General features: G+C 40.0%; 1 protein-coding gene across 6 annotated transcripts; it reads left to right on the forward strand.

Annotated features, from left to right (window-relative positions):
- Positions 1-516: 516 nt before the first annotated feature.
- LOC122082332 lies at positions 517-12,603 on the forward strand. Of its 6 annotated transcripts, none has more exons than XM_042649820.1 (8): positions 517-691; positions 1,766-1,941; positions 2,239-2,420; positions 2,557-3,249; positions 3,356-3,487; positions 3,615-3,773; positions 3,873-3,950; positions 12,079-12,603. In XM_042649820.1, the coding sequence occupies exons 2-8, from the start codon at positions 1,767-1,769 to the stop codon at positions 12,196-12,198; spliced, it is 1,539 nt and encodes a 512-aa protein (XP_042505754.1). In that variant the 5' UTR covers positions 517-691; position 1,766; the 3' UTR covers positions 12,199-12,603. The 6 variants fall into 6 exon arrangements, with proteins under 6 accessions (XP_042505754.1, XP_042505755.1, XP_042505758.1 ...); XM_042649821.1 differs by having other exon boundaries at positions 12,085-12,603; XM_042649824.1 differs by having other exon boundaries at positions 12,089-12,603.
- Positions 12,604-20,900: the final 8,297 nt, after the last annotated feature.

Consider the following 20,900-nt stretch of genomic DNA (forward strand, 5'->3'; position numbering starts at 1 on the left):
GGTGGTATTGCACGGAATTGTACGAGATCGGAATTGCAGACGATTTCAACCCATAAGACGCACGGTGTGGAAAATAAGGACTCTGGGACCCACTTTTCTCAAAACGGATCCTCGAAATTCTAACCAAAGTTCCACCCATCCGACGGTCCGCCTTCCATTTACGGACCTTCCTTCGTCCCAAAGACTATACCATATTACCAGATTACCAGATATGGTATATGGGCCTATGGGCCTGTGGGCCTGTGGGGCTTTGAAGTTTGAAGGTTGATTCTTTATCCAAGTCAGAAGTCTTATTAGAATTTACCAAAAAAAAAAAAAAAGAAGTCTTATTAGAAGTCAGTCACAGAAGAACTACAGAAGGGTAATCTCATCCATAAATTATTTTAATGTACTAAAATGCCCCCATAAATATCTTCTAATGTTGAAATTATTCCCTACGTGACACGTGTCATATCAGGATCGTTCTCTTTTTTACATATCGGGCAAATTTGTCTCTCGCGCGCTTACTAGGCTTCATGCTGTAGGAGCGTGTGCGTAGTCCGTACTCTTCTGAGTTTCTTCTATTCCCTGTTAAAACCCAAGGCTCTTGAGCTTCATTTGCATTTCTCCTCTGAAACTGAACTGCATTTGCAGAATTCATACTTTAGAGACCGAAGAAACACATATCTCTCTTGTGTTTGGTTTTCTAAAGGTAGATCGATCTTGCCTTAGGTCTCTGTGTGTGTCTGTTTTCTCTGTTTCTTTGGGTTCTCTTTCATGGGTTGATTTTGACTGTTAGCATTTTTTTTTGTTTCCATCTTTTAGAAGTTGTTTTTGTAAAACTAGTGAGTGTGGATTCACTTATTGCATGTGTTGATGATCCATTTCAGTTTAGTGTGGTTGTAGTGTTTGTGGAATTTAAAGGATTTTTTTTAGTGTGTGTTCTTTGTATCTGGTTTTCTCGTTTCATGTTTGTTCATTGGACATGGGTTTACGATTTTTGTACCTTTTTTTTTTTTTTTTTTTTTTTAGAGTTTTGGGTTTCTATGCTTCTTTGTACTTCTGATGTTGGTCATGCAGTTATCTTTTTATTATGGGTTTCTCTGATTTTGGGTACTTATGAGTGGGACTGAAGATGAGTGAGAAGAAACCCAAAACTCTTTCATGGGTTGTTTCTGAATGTTAGCATTTTTTTTTCCATCGTTGGGTGGTTGTTTTTGTAAAAACAGTGATTGTGGATTCACGTACTGCACGTGTTGGTGATCCATTTCAGTTTAGTTTCCATGATTGCAGAGTTTGTGGAATTTAAAGGGTTTTTTCAGTGTGTTCTTTGTATCTGGTTTTCTTGTTTCATTTTTGTTCATTGGAAATGGGTTTCTGAATTTTTTTTGGTCATATAATTTATATTCTGTAGGAGTTTTTGGGTTTCTAAGCTTCTTGGTACTTCTGATGTTGGTCATGGATTTATCTTTTTGTTATGGGTTTCTCTGCTTTTGGGTTCTTATGAGTGGGACTGAAGACGGGTGACAAGAAATGTTTTCCCACAGTTCATTTGACAGAAATAATGCATAAATCATACGTTGTAAACAACTTCACTACCATTTTACCATTCGAAATGGAACTTCCTGAATCAAATAGGAATTAGTGAGCATTGGCTTCTGTTGTTTGTAATATGGATTGTAATTCTAGATGTTTGTTAGGTTCTGATTTTGACGCTAGGGTGCTTGATCAGTTATCCCAAGTCTTGACTGTGCCATGACCCTTTTTTGTTACTGTGGAGTTGCAGAATGGGGCGTGGAAGGAAAACCAAGACATTTTCAGTGAGTGAAGTGGCTATATCTGGACCACCTAAGGCAAACTGCAGTGTATCTGCCCGGAATTTGAGGAAAGCAGACCTTGGTGGGGTGATATTTGGATGTAAGAACTACACCATAAATGAATGCCTTTCACAGAAGCTCTTCGGTTAGTTCTCCTTCTTGATCTTTTACTAGCATTTCATCCTTTTGCTATAGTTTTTGTGCTCATTATATTCGTAAACTGAGTTTAAGTCAACGGTAGCCTTTTCTTTAGAAGCACAGAATTTTAACTCAAGGCTGATCCTTTAGAATTATGATCATATATTTATGTGGACCAGTTAGAATGGCAATCTTATATTTACAAGGACCAATCACTGTGAAGTGTTACTGTAAATATTTGCTTAGTTGCTTATTGCCTCAAAATCTTGGCCCTAAATCTTCTTGATTGTCTACTTTTTATCAGGGCTACCAGTTCAACACTTCCCGTATGTGAAGAATATTGTGCCTGGCATGGTCCTGTTCTTATTCAACTATAGTGACCGACGATTACATGGTATCTTTGAAGCTGCAAGCAATGGGAGGAAGAACATTAATCCACATGGATGGTCTGCAAACGGCAAAGAGGAAACTGAATATCCTGCCCAGGTATGGCATGTGGTTAATTGTCTCATTCATGATACTATTGTTTTGAAATTCTATGACTACATTGGGGATTTAATGGGTTTTCATTTTTAGTAGAGGAAAATCTAGCTTATAATGTTCTGTTGCTTGCCATGTTAAGGTTCGCATCAATATCCGGAAGTGGTGCCAGGCCCTGATGGAAAATCAGTTTCGGCCAATAATTGCTGAAAACTACTACACAGATAATCACTTTTGGTTTGAGCTGGATCGTGCACAAACAAGTGAATTAATCTCATTGTTTGATGCATCATCTGCTGGTGCTCAGTCTGCTATCCCAAAGAAAGTGTGCACTGGTGAATCAACCTCATTTGAAGCATCATCTGCTGGTGTTTATTCTACCATCCAAAAGAAAGGGTTCAGTTGGTGTGATGTGGTCAAAACTCTTCCAAAACCCGATAAGAGAAATAGAAATGTTGATTCTGAGCCAACATATAACCCCGATGAGATGAATATATATGATGATACTTGGACAGCTGTTCCTGAGCCAACATATAACCCCGATAAGATGAATGTATATGATGATCCTTGGCTAGCTGATAAGATGAATGGATATGATGATACTTGGCCAGCGGTTTCTGAGCCAACATGTAACCCCGATAAGATGCATGGATATGATGATCCTTGGCCAGCTGTTTCTGAGGAATATTGGGGGAATTTGGATCAGTCTAAAATGGAAGCCCACCTAGACATAGAGGCTGTGGATAAAGAAGAAGAACCACTGGTTTCACCAAAGACTGGAGAGATTTTGACCAACTCATCTGATCTTCTGTTGACTGCAGACCAGGAAATGAAGGTTATCAGCTGCCCATTAATTCTTTATATGAGTTTTCCTCCTTAATTCCCCTCCCCCTTTTTTAGGGGGTGGTATTGTGGTCAGGTTTTCTGTTGTTATTGTGTAGGTGGTCATAGCTGGTCCTATGACCAGTGGCATGCCTTCTGTGGAGCAATCTTTTCAAGAAGAGCCACTGGATTCAGAAGAGAACAGAGTGATCTTGGTTAAGTCATCCTATCATTGGTCAGATTCAGATCAGGTAATGGAGGCTGACTTTGTGTTTAAGTTCTAGAATTTATTTTATTTCAATTGTATTTCTTTTCGATTACTTTTCTTTAATTTTATCATTTTATTCCATGCTCATGTCACCATATTTTCTTATATAGTCGGTTGCAGCTGGTTCATCTATGACAAGTGAAATGCCTTCAGTGCAGAAGTGTTTTCTGGAGGAGCCACTGGTCCCAGCAGAAAAGGAAGAAATTTCTGTCTTCCCTTCTGATTCTCAGCCAGTCATAGTTCAGGTTTTTGGTGTTACCAGTTTGTCCGTCAGTGCTTACTTAACCCCACCCTAGTATTTCATTCTGATTTGTGTTCCTCTGTTTTCTGATTTATTTATTGCTCTGTTTCTTACTCTGTTTATGCAGTTGATGCAAGTGCTTGAAAAGATGCAGACCTCCTTACTTGAACAACAAAAAAAGATGAATGCTTTGGAGAATAATCTGGTACTTCTCCTTGCCATATTTCGATGTTTGTAAAACTTTTAATTTTTTGAGATTCAATCCTATCATAATATGTTTTGTTTAAGTCGATTTCATGACTTGTTTTTCATGGTGAAATGATGCTTTTTCATCCACAGTAACATGAAGGGAACTAGTTCGGATCCGTGGGTTTAAGTGGGTTGTGTTTCAGTGAGAGTTTGTAAAGACCCTACAATTAGAAGTCCTAGAGGTTAACTTGTGTGAATAAAAAAAACTCTATTGTCCCATATAAATGCTTCCAGTTATTGCGTTGCTCTCATTCTAACGATTTCCATTAAAGTTCCATGTAATTTCTCCATTTGATATTTATAATTGATTTATGTATTGGAATCTTAACTGATTTATTAACCTTAGCTACTCTTAAATATTTCTTTAGGGATGATGTTAAAGCTTCCAACCCAACTACTCGAGAAAACTCATAGAAACAAGTTCATGCTTCATATCTATTATCTGGTTGTTCTAATTGTGGCATTTATGTGGTTTCCAAAACTTAAAACTCCAAAGTAATACTGATAAAACATTAAGTATTGTGTAGTATTTAGATTTACTTCAAGGATTCTTTATTGTTTATCAAGTCATAGCAAACTTAATGCTATCTCATTGTAAAACAAGAACTCATTGTCTCTCTCACCTTGAAGGTAAACAACACCATTTTAGTTGAGCTGTTCAAGTGACTCGTTTACGTTTCATACTTTTGTACCTTGTGCTGGTGTCTGAGGAATCATGTGAGTCTTGGACGGACCAAGAATACCTAGGCATCGCAATTGAGCTGGTTTGGATCAGTTGAGCTAGAATGTTAGGGAATTTGGGCCCATCCCAACCTGCCCGATTATTAGGGGCTGGAGGAGGATCAACCAAAACCCAATCCATTTATAATTGTGCAGGTTCGGGCTGTCCCAGTTAAAAAACATTACATTCTATGCGTCCTTTATTTATTTATTTATTTTTTTTTTTAATAAAGGAAATTATTTTTCCATGAAGAATTGTTGGCAGCCATAGGAGAAACCCCACCTATGAAATTCTTTTTATATTTAAGACGAATTTGGTGGGTATGGCTGGGTTGAGATGGGGTGCAATAGCCTGTTGGTTTCGGGACCCTAGACCTGAACCCAGCTCATTTACTGATTGGGCTGGCTGGATGAACCTTATAACACCCTGTGGATTAGGGACCTAGAGCGGTGGGTTGACGGGCCAGGCTGAAAACCGTCCCCCCCCCCCCCCCACCCAATGATCTCAGATTGGGACTGTTCTTGGTCTAGTCTATGTATTTTTTTTTCCTGGTTATACTGTTCAAGATTCGATGAGTGATGCTTGGAGTGATGTATCGTTGTTGCCACTATGACCAAGTTTTGGTGCGATTTCAATTGTATTGTGGTATTGAATTTGATGGAACCAGCTGTCTCAAATGTAGAAAGAAATTTGCTTTGTTAGAAAGAACAAGTTAGAACACGTTTTATTTTAGGTCTATTCACTGAATGCATACTCTCTACTGCCTACCTTATAAATAGGATACCTACACATGTTCTAAATGATAAAACTCCTCATGAAATGCTTTCTTCTACTCCAACTTCCTACAAGCATTTGCGTACCTTTGGTTGTTTATGTTTTGCCCCAAATCATGACCCCAATCATGAAAAATTGCTCCTTATGCTCATCATTGCATTTTCGTTGGGTACCTTTACGGCCAATGTGGATGCAGGGTCTTTGATCTTGAAACTCATCAAATTTTTACTAGTAGGGCTATGTCCTATGAAGATTCCTTTCCCTACAAATCCATGCCCCATTCCAATTTTCCTACCCCATCCTCACCTCATGCAGTGATACCCCTCTTAATTCGTGATCTTCCTTCTGACATCTATTCTTTTTCTCCTACCCTTCCCTCTAACCCTTCATCCCACACCTTCACCTGAACCCTTACAACTTTCTTCCTCTGGGTCACCTCCCATCGCAACTTCACCTTCTCCACTTCCTCTCATTCCTTCTTCCTTCCCTTTACCATGCCATTCTGATGGGCCTTGGTCAAAACCTGCTCATCTGAATGATTATATTTGCTAAGCCATGACTAATAATTCTCTTGCAGCTTTACCATCTGACTCAATTCAGCTCTCTTCAAGTAACCTTATTTCATTCCTAATTTTCATTCCTATAGCCGTTTTCTACTAACCATTTTACTTTTCTTTTGGTCATCTCATGCAACGATGAGCCATCTACTTATGCTAAGGCAACAAAGCACTGTCATTGGGGGAAAGCTATGGTAGTAGAACTTTATACATTAGAAATAAATATTACTTGGACTCATTAGCTGCTTCCTTCTGGAAAACAACCAATGGGTTGTAAATGGGTCTTCAAAGTTATGAATCCTAGCTTGACATTGAGAGGGGGTGAACAGTGTGCAAATTATTTTACAAAAATGACTTTGTTATGGCCCTGTTTTTACACACAAAGTTGTACAAACCACACACCACTCATTGTCCAAGTCTACTAGACAAACACCCCATCCTATATGCATTCACGATCCATGCACTCCAATATGCAATCACATATAGACTGCACAAGATATACGTGGTTCGTTTCACTGCCTACTCCGTGGAGCAATACCCTTTTTGGGTTTTGTATTTTGCTCAACACTATACTAGCTTGTGATTACATTGGTAATCCAAGTGCTATGACACCTGCTTCAACCTAAGATGGAACTTAGGCTAGGGTTTCACACCTTTACACTGTAAATGATAATAATGAGTACAAGTCCCTTCCCCTTACACTTGATGCGTTAGGTTAACCAACATTCACAATCTATGTCATATAAAATTAGGACATGTGCATAGAGTTTACCTCCCTTGACTTGCAAGGGATGGAGACCTTCTTAGAGGTTCTCAAATACACTTGAATCTTCAACTTTCTCCTATTGATGGATTATCTTGAATTTTTTAAGAGTAGAAGATGGTGGTCCCTCATCTTTGTTTTCTTCTTCTTCTTCTTCTTCTTCTTCTTTCACACACAATGAGTTTCTTTATCTTTAATAAACTCCAACAACCTTTTCTAATCTTCTATGTAGCCTTTAATGGCTTCTCAAGCTTGGTGGTGATAATACTCAAGCATTGAATATTAAAATCTTCAAGCAAGGGGTTTTCTCAAGATTAGGGCATGAGAGCACACACACGGTTTTTCTCTTCCCTCCTCTTTTTGCTCCTCTCCTTCTCTCCTAGGGTTTGCTCCTTTTTTCTTGGAAAAGTTACTGACAAAAGCCCTAAACTTCACTTAAAAACTCCAACAAATTGCCCAAACCTAAGCTTGGTCCAACTGCCCTAATTGAACCGAAAACCAGTATGGTAGACCAACCTTTCTTTATTTCGAGGGCATAACTTCTTCTATATAACTTTAAGGGAAAAGGTTGTGTATGCCGTTGGTATTATCGTAAGCTATCACCCATTGTGTCCATCTCTCTGTTTCTCTTTTTGAGATGACCTTCATATCCTTCCTGTATGATACCCCATCATGTGTCCCTGTTGGTACTGTCCACTAGCTTACTGTATACCAGTGGCATACGTATCCCTCTCCCCAACTTAAATTAGGTTGATTCATGTTTTCTTTGAAAGTAAACTCAAATATTTACAACTTCGCCATAAATAGCTCTAAATCTGCCTAGGAGAATCGAACTTGTCATGAGTAACTCAAATGGTGCATCTGGTCGACCGATTTAATGAATTTGTTGACCGGTTCGGCTCAGACCAAAATTCATAGAGTACCAGCTGGATTCAGTTGGTTGAGTGGTCGATCGGTTCCTCAACCGGATGAAGTATGCAGGCAGCCAGTTTGAGTCCGGTTGGCTTGGCTCTATTTCGGCACGATCATACGAAAAATGGTCATATCTTCTTCCAAACTCTGATTGATCTTATTCTTTTTCCTATATACATAATACTTGAAGGGCTACATTTCATAAAGACAATCAATCTGGGTGTTGTACATGGATCTCAAAAGTGTGCTTGAAGCCGAATGATGTGTAGGACACTGCCTTTTCAGCTTATGCACTGCCTGAAGATTATGCTATAAATTTCCGCTCCGATATTGGATTGACGCGATTCTTGTTTCATTGGATCAAGACTTGAAGATCTACATTTTCATGTGCACATCTCCTTCCTAATCTGCTATTTGACCTACCCAAAGTGGCTCTAAAGTAGACACATCAGTGTGAACCTATGAAACCTCCATTCCAAGTGTGTATCTTTCACCGATGTTGCCACATGCATCCAATGATTTGAGTAAAACTTAAACTGCCAAATGTTGCCACATTAGCCCGGATGCCTCAATATCACTGCCAAAAATTCCAAATTACCAGTATACATGCCACTTCACCTCAAGAAAACTTCCAACACTTCACCCAGCTACTTTGGGACTTACTCGACATCTTTAAGTACTATCATTGACAACAATGACAACACATACGAATTGCCACTCAAACTGTCAGATGACCAACAAAAGTCAAATACAAGGCTCATGGCACAATTTTGCATACAAAGCTCCACTCATTGCCAAAGGTAACACTCAAATAGAAGGGATGGATTATAGCGATACATATGCTCCAATTGCCAATTTAATTAGATTTCGATGTCCTCTTGTTGGAACCTCCATACATGGTTGGTCTCTTTATCAATTGGATGTTAATAATGCTAGGGGTGTCAATCGGTCGGGCCAGGCCGGTCTCAGTTGGGCCTAGCCGGGCCTGGCAGGCCTATTCCCTCGGACCATGATCTACCTATTTAAGGAATGAGTTGGTCTTGGTCGGTGTTGTATTGGGCTCAGTTGGGTTTTGGGCTTTAATCGGGCTATAATTGGGCCTTAAACAAGGTAAGGTACCAATAAAGCCTTAAACGAGCTTTAATCAACAATTTTGAAATGATATTACCCTCAATTATAGTCAATAATTGATAAAAATATCAATATATATATATATACTATTTTATCCCAAAAAAGTCAAAATACCTATATAAACGGTTGGCTAAACATGTCGGTCCGAGTTGGACTTGTAAACGGGCCAGGCCCATCTGTCTTACCCCTTGCACCGATGTCAATGGACCGGGCTTGTGTACTACCTATTTATAAATGGGCCGGGCTTAGGCACTCGATGTCAATGGAGCAGAACCTCCACCTCAATAATGAATAATGAAGATGGTCCGCTACTCTCTGATCCCTCTCCATATCGGCGCATAATTGGCAGAATTCTGTGTTTAATGTTTTCTTGACCATTTATTTCTTATGTCATTCATAATTTAAGCCAATTCCTACAACATCCTAAAGAACCTCACCGTCAAGCCGCAATGTGAATTCTCTGCGCTATCTCAAGTCCTCTCTGGGAAAAGGAACACTTTTATCTAGTTAGTTTAAGCTATCTTCAAATCACAGTCTACTAAGATTGTGAGTGGGTTACTTTCCCAATGACCCGGTGGTCTATCACTGGATATTTCACTATGTTTGGTACTTCTCCAATATCTTGGAGATCAAAGAAGCAGCCAACTGTGATGTAGGGGGTTCCTAGGTGACTAGGTTTCCCACAAGATTAACTAACTAGGTAGGGTAAACTCAAGGGACTTGGGTAGGACAGGGCAAGGAAAGCTCAACAAACGAGATTTAACATGCAAAATGGAATGAGACCAATGAACAAAGTAGCAAACAACAATAATAATTTAGGAAGAAAAACACATAAACTCACTCAAGCTTCAAGGGGGAACATGGGGTAGGGAACATGGCAGCAAGCAAAATTAGGTTATAGCACTGGCCTATTAAGCACCAAAGGTAGATAAAAGTTCTATGGTGTATGCTCTAAAATCAGTCCTACTGCTGCCCAGGTCTGAGAATAAAAAAAGAGAACCTAGATTTGAAGATGGTGTCCAACAGCAGTCTGATTATTGAAAGAAGATCAGCAGCAGCCCAGTCCTTAACATAAAGAATAACAGCAGCCCAGTATTGAAGAGAAAAGCAGCAGCAGTCCAACATCATAGGGAGATAAAACAGCAGCAGCAGCAGTTCAGCATCAAAGGGAGATAAAACAGAAGCAGCAGTTCAGCACCAAAGTGTAATAGCAGCAGCAAATGTTGGCCGGCAGCAGTAGACAGTAAGCAGCAACAGTAACAATAAACAGCAGCAGTTCAAGTGAGTAACCAGCAGTAATTTCAGTGAGAAAAGACAGAAAAGTGAGAGGGAGGGAGGCGAGAGAAAAGAGAACCGAGAGAGAAGAAGGAGAGAAAGGTGAGAAAGAGAGAGTGAGAAAGACGAGATTGAGAGAGAGAGAATCGTGAGAGGGGTGGGGGGTTTGCTCATTGGCTATTTTTCAATTCTAATTCATTAATTCTAAACGTGGCCCTTGGCCTTACATATATAGGAAAAGAAATACTCAAAATAGGAAGTAGCAACTAGTAATTAACCTAGCATAAAAAAAAAAAAAGAGAAATCTCCTAATTTAACCCAACAACTTGGGGCAAATAGGAGGATATTATTTAGTTTCCTAATTCATCTCAAAGACCTAAAAATTAAATAAAGATACTAAGAAAAATAAAATAAGTAACTACTAAATCAGTGGGGCCCACGCTGGTTGGCCAATCAGGGTGATAGGAGTGAGAGGGAAGAGACTAGCGGCAGTCTCTTCTCTCTCCTTCCTCACGCCAGAACAGGGGCAGCAGTTTCTCCTTCTTCTTTCCTCCTTCCTCCTTCCTCCTTCCTCCTTTCTTCTAATCCTCCAACCACAAAGAAGGTTGGGTCTTCTTCTTTTTTCGGTTGTACATCTTGATGTCCCCATCAAATTGTTTCCTGATCTTCTGTAGAAACTGAATATCGATCTGTGGCCTCCAATGTGAACTCGTTTGGTTGAAAGCCCTTCTATTAGACCTTAGTGTTTCTCATCCACAACCAATTAAACCTTTCTGCGATAAGCCGATAACCAAGTTGCTCTTCACATAGCCTCTTATCTTGTATTCATGAGTGTACCAAGCATATTGAACTTGATCATCACCTTATCGTGAACAGATTCTATCATTCTTTGGACATGTTAAGTTGCTACTAATGAACAATTGGCAGACATTTTTACTAAACCACTTGTTCGATGTTATTTTCACTATGTATCATCCAAATTGGGAATAACGGATCTCCATGCTCTAAATGGGGGTGGGGGTATTATGAGATATATAGTGGTAAATTTGGATTGGCCACTTCATTCATGAGCTAAATATGGTGTTACATGGTATTACCCACCTGGGCCATCTCATGCCAACTCTACATTGATCGTATCTTGTATATTTATGTGAAGGGGGATATCTTCTCATCATCTCCTCAAGGATTTCCTTCAATCAAGGAATTGCCAAGATATGTTCTTGTTCATATATACATTTTCTTATTGAATAAAAACACAAGGAAAAAGATTGTTCTTCTCCTCGAGGCTTTCCTTCAATCAAGGAATTGCCAATATATGTTTCTCTTATTGAATGAATGCATAAGGAAAAAAGATTATTCTTCATACTATGTGCTATCAAATTTTCATTTTATTTATCCATATTCCAAATGCTACTAATTACGGATATGGCTCTTGCATTTTATTTTATAGATTAAGAAGTTTTGCGCTGATATATGTGTTAGTACTTTGTAGTATGGGAAAATTATAGTAACACGTGCAGCCAGAGCAGCAGTATTCAATTTTAATAATTTTAGATATCCTCGCATGGTTGCATTAGGAACTGAGGTCTGAATGCTATATTTCAAACTCTTATCTTCCAAAATTTTGTGTTTTACGTTACTTTTCCTATGATTCGCACAAGTATCTTCTTTAAGAAATTCTGCATTTTGGGTGAGCTTGAATGTTTTCTACATGCTAGCTTGTCTAGTTGGTGTTTGTGGTACTTCTTTGACTAATTCACAGATTGGGGTTCAGAACCTATTTTCATCTCTGATGACTCTTCATTGGTCATCCTATCTGAAAAAATAAATTCTTGTTGATCTTCACATATAGTGTATCAGATGTTATTGGTTTGTAATTTTGTATTACTCTAATCACATTCTTCCTACACTTTCTTGATATAATGGAATACTTATATACCTTGCCCCTCAGTCACAGTCACAGTCACAGGTTCAAATTCAACAACTAAACAGCCGTCTGGAGAAGTTGGAGTCAGTTTTGGATCCAACCCTCAAACATATTAATAAAAGTGGTTGGGGTTGGGCTCCTTGATAAGCCAAGCAACAAGACAGAGGAGGGCCGTGCCATGGATCCTTCTGAAACAGTGATTGGCAGTATGATGAGTTGGGTAACATTGGAGGACAGACCAGCAAATAATGTTCATATTCTTGACTAAGCTAAAGTTGCACAGAATTTTAATATCAAGGCAATGCATGCTGACCATTTCAAGGTTTTGTAAATCAACTTCTTGCAATTTATAAATCTAGAAAACATAGTAAATCCCCATGGTGGGATGTATTGCCTTATTTTCTCTAATGGACACAAACATGAAAGTGAAGTTGGTCAGGACCTGGAAGTTAGGTATGGATAAATATGAAGTGATTAGGTTGTTTATGCTGGTTCTGTTGACTCCTCAACTTTGCCCTGCTAATACAAAATTAAATTTCAAAATGGTGTTAAGTTTGGTGGTGTTTTTATTGTTATCATTGGACAAAAGGTTATATGGACAGCCCACATAGGAAGGATTTTCAGTGTGGTCAACCTGATTGTGCCATGTGGAAGGGTGACATGGCAACCGACCATTGGAAGGATGAAGCATGGTATGGATTAGCAACATTTCAAATTTCAAAGCCCAATCCAACCATATGTACCCCACCTTTTTAATGAAGCTTTATATTTTGGCCATGTGATGGAATCTCACTGACTGAAACTTGACATTTGAGAAGGAGACCTATCATGCCCCTTGACAACAATTGATTGGCAGTATTTCATATTAGCACTGGTGAAAACTCTGCAGTGCATGGTGGGTGGTAGAGAGAATATCACGACTCTGCATATGCTCAAGGTTGAATAGCAAAGAAAGAGGATCCTCTCCAGAGCCCTCTCGGGGTGGTGTGCTGGCAAGGTGCCAGTGAGGAGAGAGAAAAACTCATAGTACCTCACGATGAAATTGAAAGAAAATATATAATAGGTTTCTATTAATTTAAGGTCTAACTTTTTTAAAAATTGTGGGCATGTTTATATTCCATCATTAATCCATTCAAAATCAGATTATGTAGATCAGGTTCAAGTTAATCAGGTTAATTGGGCTATAATTGGTCTTTAAATGTGTTAAATTGTTATTTTGGATATAAATAGATCATAAACGGGTTGGCCATGCTGTATTTGGGTTGTTACGTAATTATTCACCCACCTCAGACGATTCGGATGTCTAGGGGGTTCTTTTTGAGAATGTGATTCGTAGAGAAAAATTGATTTTAAATTCACGGATCAAGGGTGTCCTCATACATTCTCGTACTGGGTGTTCAACCCTTTCGATGAAGTAATCTAACCAATGACCAATCTGCTCGGAAAACGTCTGGGGAGCACGTCCACTGCCAAGTTCCAACGCTTAAGATGGAAAGAAAAAAAAAAAGTCTCAAAATTTACCTTTGTCTTATGCGATTTTTCTATGTTTGGAATAAATAAAATTTTCGGTAACATTTTTCAACTTATTATTATTATTATTATTTTTTAAAACTTCGTTTTCTTGAGTTCCTTATGGTTAGGTTATATATTTTTATTGTTGCCTGTTGGAGGCAGAGGAAATATTTTTGTTGCTGCCAAAAATCCCCCCGAGTTGGTCCTGCACAAGCACAGACGACGGAGGCCCGGAGCTTTGTCCGAGGTTAGTCCTCCGACGCTCAAGTTAGGGTCGGCCGCACAGTTTTTAGTAAGGGAGTAATGGTGAGGGTCTGAGAGCTTACCTCTTTCCTTCCTCTTGGCCTCCTTATATGCTTCTTCGGGGCTAGGGTTTCCTCTTGCCTTCTGGGGTCCACCTTCCTCTCTCTCCCAGTCTTGCTCCAATACCTCTGTCCTCCTTGTGGGGAATATTCCCCTCATGCAAACGACGTGACAGAGCGTGATAGAGTCTTCGTACTCCCTACCTGGCTGGCGACACGTGTCCCGGTGGGCGACGCGTGTCCTCACCCTACTGATCCGTATGATTTGGCTGTATCAATTTTCACTTTAAAAATCTTGTTCTTCTTTTATAATTGAAGGTGATAGGAACATCAAAATTTTTATGTGATAATTAATAATAATATTAAAAATGGTAACGTTTCTTACAATATAAATAATGCTGGGAAAATGTTTTTGATCTACTTTTAAAGTGAAAAATGATAATTTTAGGTAAAATACTATCAAGTGAATAAAAAAATTTAAACACAAAATTTTCTTGGGTGTTCGACCCTACGGTTGGGTGCATAGTTTTAAAAAATTGGACCGATTAGGATTTAGGATCACTCGAATGGGATTCGTATTGGCCAAGATAAATCTTCGATCTTAGAATGCAAATGTTCTAAAATGATATTGACTCGTTCATCGCTCATGAAATTTTTTCTTGATGGGTTGATAGAGGGTTGTGTATTAACGGCATTGGGTTTTTCTTCGATATCACTCTGTCAATCAAGAACTAGTGGCGAAAGATTCTTTCACAAGATAGGTAGAGGCAACATCATATGCCAACATCTTTTTTTTTTGGTAGAAGCCAACATCATACATACATACATGTAGAAATTCATAAAGCATAACATCATATGCATACAGCCTGTAGAAACGCAACCCTAAAACGATACAGAAGATAATGGAAAAACAAAACAAACAATGCACACGGATTTTTCGAGGTTCGGCAAGGTTTCCTACGTCCCCGGTGAGATGAGATCCTGCTTCACTATCAATGGAGAATAGGGTTACAACGCTCGCCCTCACACCTCTCAGTATTGCTTGCATTACAGAGAAAGAAACCATCGCTACAAATATATAGCGAAAAAACCCTAATCCGGTTTAAACTACAATTGCCACCCTAATCCGGATTAAACTACAATTGCCACCTTAATCCGGATTAAACTACAATTACCCTCAAATAAAAAAATTCGAGCAGTACTCTCTGGATTAGGGTTTAGGTGCAGCCTCCTGCCCCCCTTGCAACCCCCACGACCCGCTAACCGGTTAGCTAGACCGCGGTCCTGGTTGTCTAGGTGCTGCACCAGTACTCTCTGGATTAAACTGCGACGGAATACAAGACATCATACACCAACAATCTCCACCTTGGCTTGAATTCTGTCGAGCCTCCTGTAAAGATAACTTGTAGACGTCTTCATCATTGTACCTCATTAGAGGCACAAACCCACACCTATTTGGTGAGTCCCTCATCTTCAATATTGAGTAATATTAATCAAGTCCAAACAGGACTCGAACTTCTCTGTAGTAACTGGTTTTGTAAACATATCTGCAAGATTGAGATCTGTATGAATTTTTCTCAAGTGAATACTGCCTTCTGACACAAGCTCCCTGATCTTGTGAAATCTCACATCAATATGCTTTGTCCTTGCATGAAACACCTGATTCTTTGCAAGATGTATGGCACTCTGACTGTCACAATGTAACACTGTACCTCCTTGCTCCAACCTCAACTCACGAACCAGTCCAGCCAACCAGACTCCTTCCTTGGCAGCCTCAACTGCTGCCATGTACTCTGCCTCTGTAGTGGACAATGCAATTGTAGACTGAAGCATCGCCCTCCATGATATAGGTCCACCAGCCAATGTAAACAGATACCCTGCAGTAGACCTCCTCTTATCTAAATCACCAGCATAGTCAGAATCAACATAACCTGCCAATTCTGTAGAACTTCCCTTGCCACTGAACATAACACCTATATCTTTAGTCTTGCTCAAATATCTGAAGATCCGCTACAAACCATAGCATACATGAGACTCCCAACTGCACTAGCATAAGGGACTTGAGACATCTGCTCCACCTCCTCATGTGTTGTAGGGCATTCCCTTTCAGATAACTTGAAGTGGCCAGCTAACGGAGTGCTAACCGGTTTAGCCTTTTCCATATTGAAACGCTCTAGCACCTTTTCAATATACCTCTTCTGACTTACCCAAAGTTTTCCTGTATTTCTATCTTTAAGGATTTCCATGCCAAGGATCTTCTTAGCGGCACCAAGATCCTTCATCTCAAATTCAGCACTCAACAACAACTTCAAAGAGACTATATCATGTTTGTTCTTTGCAGCAATGAGCATGTCATCAACATAAAGTATCAACAAAATAATGGAATTATCACTTGACACTTTATAATAAACACAACTATCATACTCACTTCTTGTGTAGTCAATCTTCATCATGTGGGAATCAAAGCGCTTGTACCACTGCCTAGAAGATTGCTTAAGACCATAAAGCGACCTCTTAAGCAGACAAACACGGTATTCCTTTCCCTGCACCTTGAAACCTTCAGGCTGCTCCATGTAAATCTGTTCCTCCAAGTCACCATGAAGAAATGCAGTTTTCACATCAAGTTGTTCAAGCTCTAAATCATACATAGCCACCAAAGCAAGTAGTACCCTGATCGAAGTGTGTTTCACCACTGGAGAGAGTATTTCATTGTAGTCTATCCCCTCCTTCTGTGCATAGCCTTTGGCTACAAGTTTGGCCTTATACCTTTCACGCTCCTTCTCAGATGCTACCTCTTTCTTATGAAAGACCCATTTATACCCAATGATTTTTCTTCCCTTGGGTTTTTCCACAATCTCCCAAGTCTTGTTCTTCTGTAGAGATTCCATTTCCTCTATCATAGCTGTCATCCATTTATCATGTTGTGCATCACTCAAAGCATCATGGCAGGAAGATGGATCACCTGTACCTACAGTGAGGGCATAGGCAACCATATCCTCAAACCCGTATCTCATAGGTGCTTTGTGAGTATGCTTCCCTTTACCCTTTGCCACAGTATAGGGAACTTCTACTTCTTCATGTTGTCCTGGTAAGTCACTTGATGACTCGTTCTCTCCTGTTGTTTCTAACTCACCTAACTCCACTTGCACAGTAGAACCTTCTTTATTTTCACCAACTGCTTGTGAATTGTAATTTGACTTTACTACATGAGACTCGTCAAACACAACGTTTCTGCTAACCACAACCTTCTGTGAACTTGGATCCCACAACTTGAATCCCTTTACACATTTCTTAAAACCAATAAAGATACACTGCTTAGACTTTGAGTCTAACTTGGAACGCTGCTCATTCTCAACATATGCATAGGCTGGACAACCAAATATTTTTAGAATAGAATAATCTACTGGTTTTCCTATCCATACCTCTTCAGGAATTTTACAATCAATCGCCTTTGATGGAGACCTATTGATGAGGAAACATGCAATGTTCACTGCTTCTGCCCAAAATCTCTTGCTCAACCCTGCATTCAGCCTCATACTCCGAGCTCTTTCTAGAAGTGTTCTGTTCATCCTTTCAGCTACACCATTTTGTTGTGGTGTCTTTGGAACCGTGAAGTGACGAGTAATCCCTTCAGCTTTGCACAATTCTATAAACGACTTATATGTGTACTCTCCTCCATTATCTGTTCTCAAGTATTTAATTTTCTTTCCTGTCTTCCTTTCTACCTCAGCCTTCCATTCCTTAAATTTAGTGAACACCTCACTTTTATGCTTAATGAAGTAGATCCAAATTTTACTTGAGTAATCATCAACAAAGGTCACGAAGTATTCTGCCCCACCTTTAGATTTTGTTGTTGAAGGACCCTATACATCGCTGTGTACATAATCAAGCACTCCTTTACTCTTATGTTTTGCAGTTTTGAAACTAACCTTGCATTGTTTTCCGAACACACAGTACTTGCAGAAGTTCAGTTTACAAGTTTTTACTCCCTTTAACATTTTTCTTTTATGAAGCTCCATCAATCCTCTTTCTCCCATATGCCCTAACCGCATATGCCACAGATAGGTATCATCTGTATCAAATACTGCATCTGTAGTCACAGATGCTCCACCTATAACTATGCTCCCTATGAGTCTGTATAGGTTTCCTGTTAGCTGTCCCTTCATGACAACCATTACACCCTTAATAACTTTGAGAACTCCACCTTCTGCTATGTACTTGCAGCCATCTGAGTCAAGTGCCCCCAAAGATATTAAGTTTTTCCTTAATTCTGGCACATGTCTCACATCTGCTAAGGTTCTTACTATCCCGTCAAACATCTTGATTTTGATAGTGCCTATCCCAATGATCTTGCATACGGCATCATTCCCCATTAGGACAGACCCACTAGTATATGGTTTATATGTATCAAACCAATCCTTATGTGGACACATGTGATATGAACATCTAGAATCTAAAATCCAAGAATCAGAAAGTTGATTCTTACCTGATGATATAGAGAGTATATCTCCATCATCTCCATCTGAACTGTCAGCCACGCTAGCTTCCTCAGATGCCTTATCTACACCTTTCTTCTTTAAGTCCGCCTTCCTCTTCAAGCACTCTCTCTTCAGATGACCTTCCTTCTTGCAATAGTAACAAGAGACCTTTGTCTTTGCCCCTTTTGTTTTCGATCGACTCTTCCTAGATCCCTTCTGATTTGATCTCTCTCTTTCCTGCTCCTTGTCACCTAAAAAAAAAACCTTCTCCTTGAGATTTCGTACTACTGGCCTTCTTCCTTGTATCATTGGACATGAGGGCAGCTGCGACTTTATCCATCTCAAGGGTCTCCTTCCCGTACAAGAGAGTCGTTACTAGGTGATCATATGATTCTGGGAGCGACGACAGCAATAGTAACACCTTGTCTTCGTCCTCGATCTTAACCTCCAGGTTTGCAAGTTTACTTACGATCTGATTGAACATGTTAAGATGCTCTAATAGATCCGTACCTTCCTCCATCTGTAGAGAATACAATTATTTCTTCATGAACAACTTGTTCGTTAAGGACTTCGTCATGTAGATGCTTTCAAGTTTCGCCCATAACTGCGGTGCAAATTTGATACCCACAACATATTGTAGGGCATCATCAGAAAGATTTAATCGAATAGCACTTACCGCCTTTTCCTCCATCTCTTCCCAATCTTCGTTAGTAATTTTTGCAGGTTTCTTCGACTTCCCCAACAACGTTTTTGCCAAACCCTGCTGTATCAGAAGATCCTTCATCCTTTGACGCCAGAGGGTGAAATTGTTCTTCCCATTAAACCTCTCGATGTCATACTTGAAATTAGATCCTTTCCCTGCCATCGTGATAGTAAACCCTAGAAAACGGAAACCTATAGCTCTGATACCAATTTGTAGAAACGCAACCCTCAAACGATGCAGAAGATAATGGAAAAACAAAACAAACAATGCACACAGATTTTACGAGGTTCGGCAAGGTTGCCTACGTCTCCGGTGAGATGAGATCCTGCTTCACTATCAATGGAGAATAGGGTTACAACGCTCGTCCTCACACCTCTCAGTATTGCTTGCATTATAGAGAAAGAAACCATCACTACAAATATATAGCGAAAAAACCCTAATCCGGTTTAAACTACAATTGCCACCCTAATCCGGATTAAACTACAATTGCCACCTTAATCCGGATTAAACTACAATTGCCCTCAAATAAAAAAATTCGAGCGGGGGGCTGAGCCCCCCTACACCCCCTGCTATGCAGGGGGGCCTCCTGCCCCCCTTGCAACCCCCACGGCCCGCTAACCGGTTAGCGGGACCGCCATCCTGGCTGTTTAGGTGCTGCACCAGTACTCTCTGGATTAAACTGCGACGGAATACAAGACATCATACACCAACACAGCCTCCCTGAAATCTCTCTCGATGGGGAAGAAGCTACAGTGGCACCTGATCACAAACTTCTTAGTGGGGCAGCACCTATAGGTGCGAGTGTTTGGATGCACATGTTTTGTTTATATTCCTACGAAGTGAAGAGAGAAATTGTCCTCTGACCAATCCTGTACTGATCGACTGGTGATATAAATGTAAAGTGGTCCAAAATATCAATTTTTTTTTTATATTTAAAAATAGGGTGGGTGGTAGTGGAGCAGACGTCTTGCAAACTTATTTTCCCGTGTTTTCTATATTAACCGTACATTTAGCATAAAGTTAATCTGAGCCATTAATTAATTTGTAATAATTATTGGTTCCCGACTTTTGTGCTGAGAAGCTCATGGTCCCTTTGCTGCTCCGATTCTTCCCTCCCTCTCCGTCTTCTCTCTCTCACTCTCCATTCCCTCCCGATTCTTGTAGACGATTCCTATCTTATGTCCTCTCACTGCAAACCCTCAACACCCCCTGTGTAATATCCCGCTTCTTAAACCCGGTCTGATTTCGCGGTTGAACCGGTTTAACCATGCAGGAACCGAGCTAGAGGATGTTAGGGCGGGTTCCTTATGGGCTATGATGGCACGGGTGACCTTAAACACCGGCTGGCCCGACAAGTCTGAGCCAGTGCCAGAAGAGACGGGAGTGCCCAAACCGTGTACGTGCACCTACCATAAGGCTATGTACGGATAAAACAGGTATTATATCTGTATTTTTAAGATATATACGTAGGCTACAATGTATGCCTGGGGTGGGGTTTGAGCCGAGGTCCGAGCCGGTAAAAATCCCAAGTTTTGACTCTGGGGTGGGTATGACAGGTGGGTACACCCACCCACCTGAGTGACCCATCCATCACTATTCACTTAAGTAGGAATAGTATATAAAGCTTTATGACTTCTTTTCTTTCCATTTATTACCCCCGTACGTTTGGTGAGAAAAGTAAAGAGGAGAGAGAAAAAGAAAGGGAAGAAGAAAGGAAGAGGAAGAAAGGGAAGATTTCAGTGGCGCCAAAGCTCGATCTTGCCATTCCGGTGCCGGAAGAGTAATCTTCAACTCGAGATCTACAGTTGGAGGTAAGAAAAGCTGGGTTTTATGAACATTAACCATACCCAC

The sequence above is a fragment of the Macadamia integrifolia genome, chromosome 6 (genome assembly GCF_013358625.1).
Source record: "Macadamia integrifolia cultivar HAES 741 chromosome 6, SCU_Mint_v3, whole genome shotgun sequence".
NCBI lineage: Eukaryota > Viridiplantae > Streptophyta > Magnoliopsida > Proteales > Proteaceae > Macadamia > Macadamia integrifolia.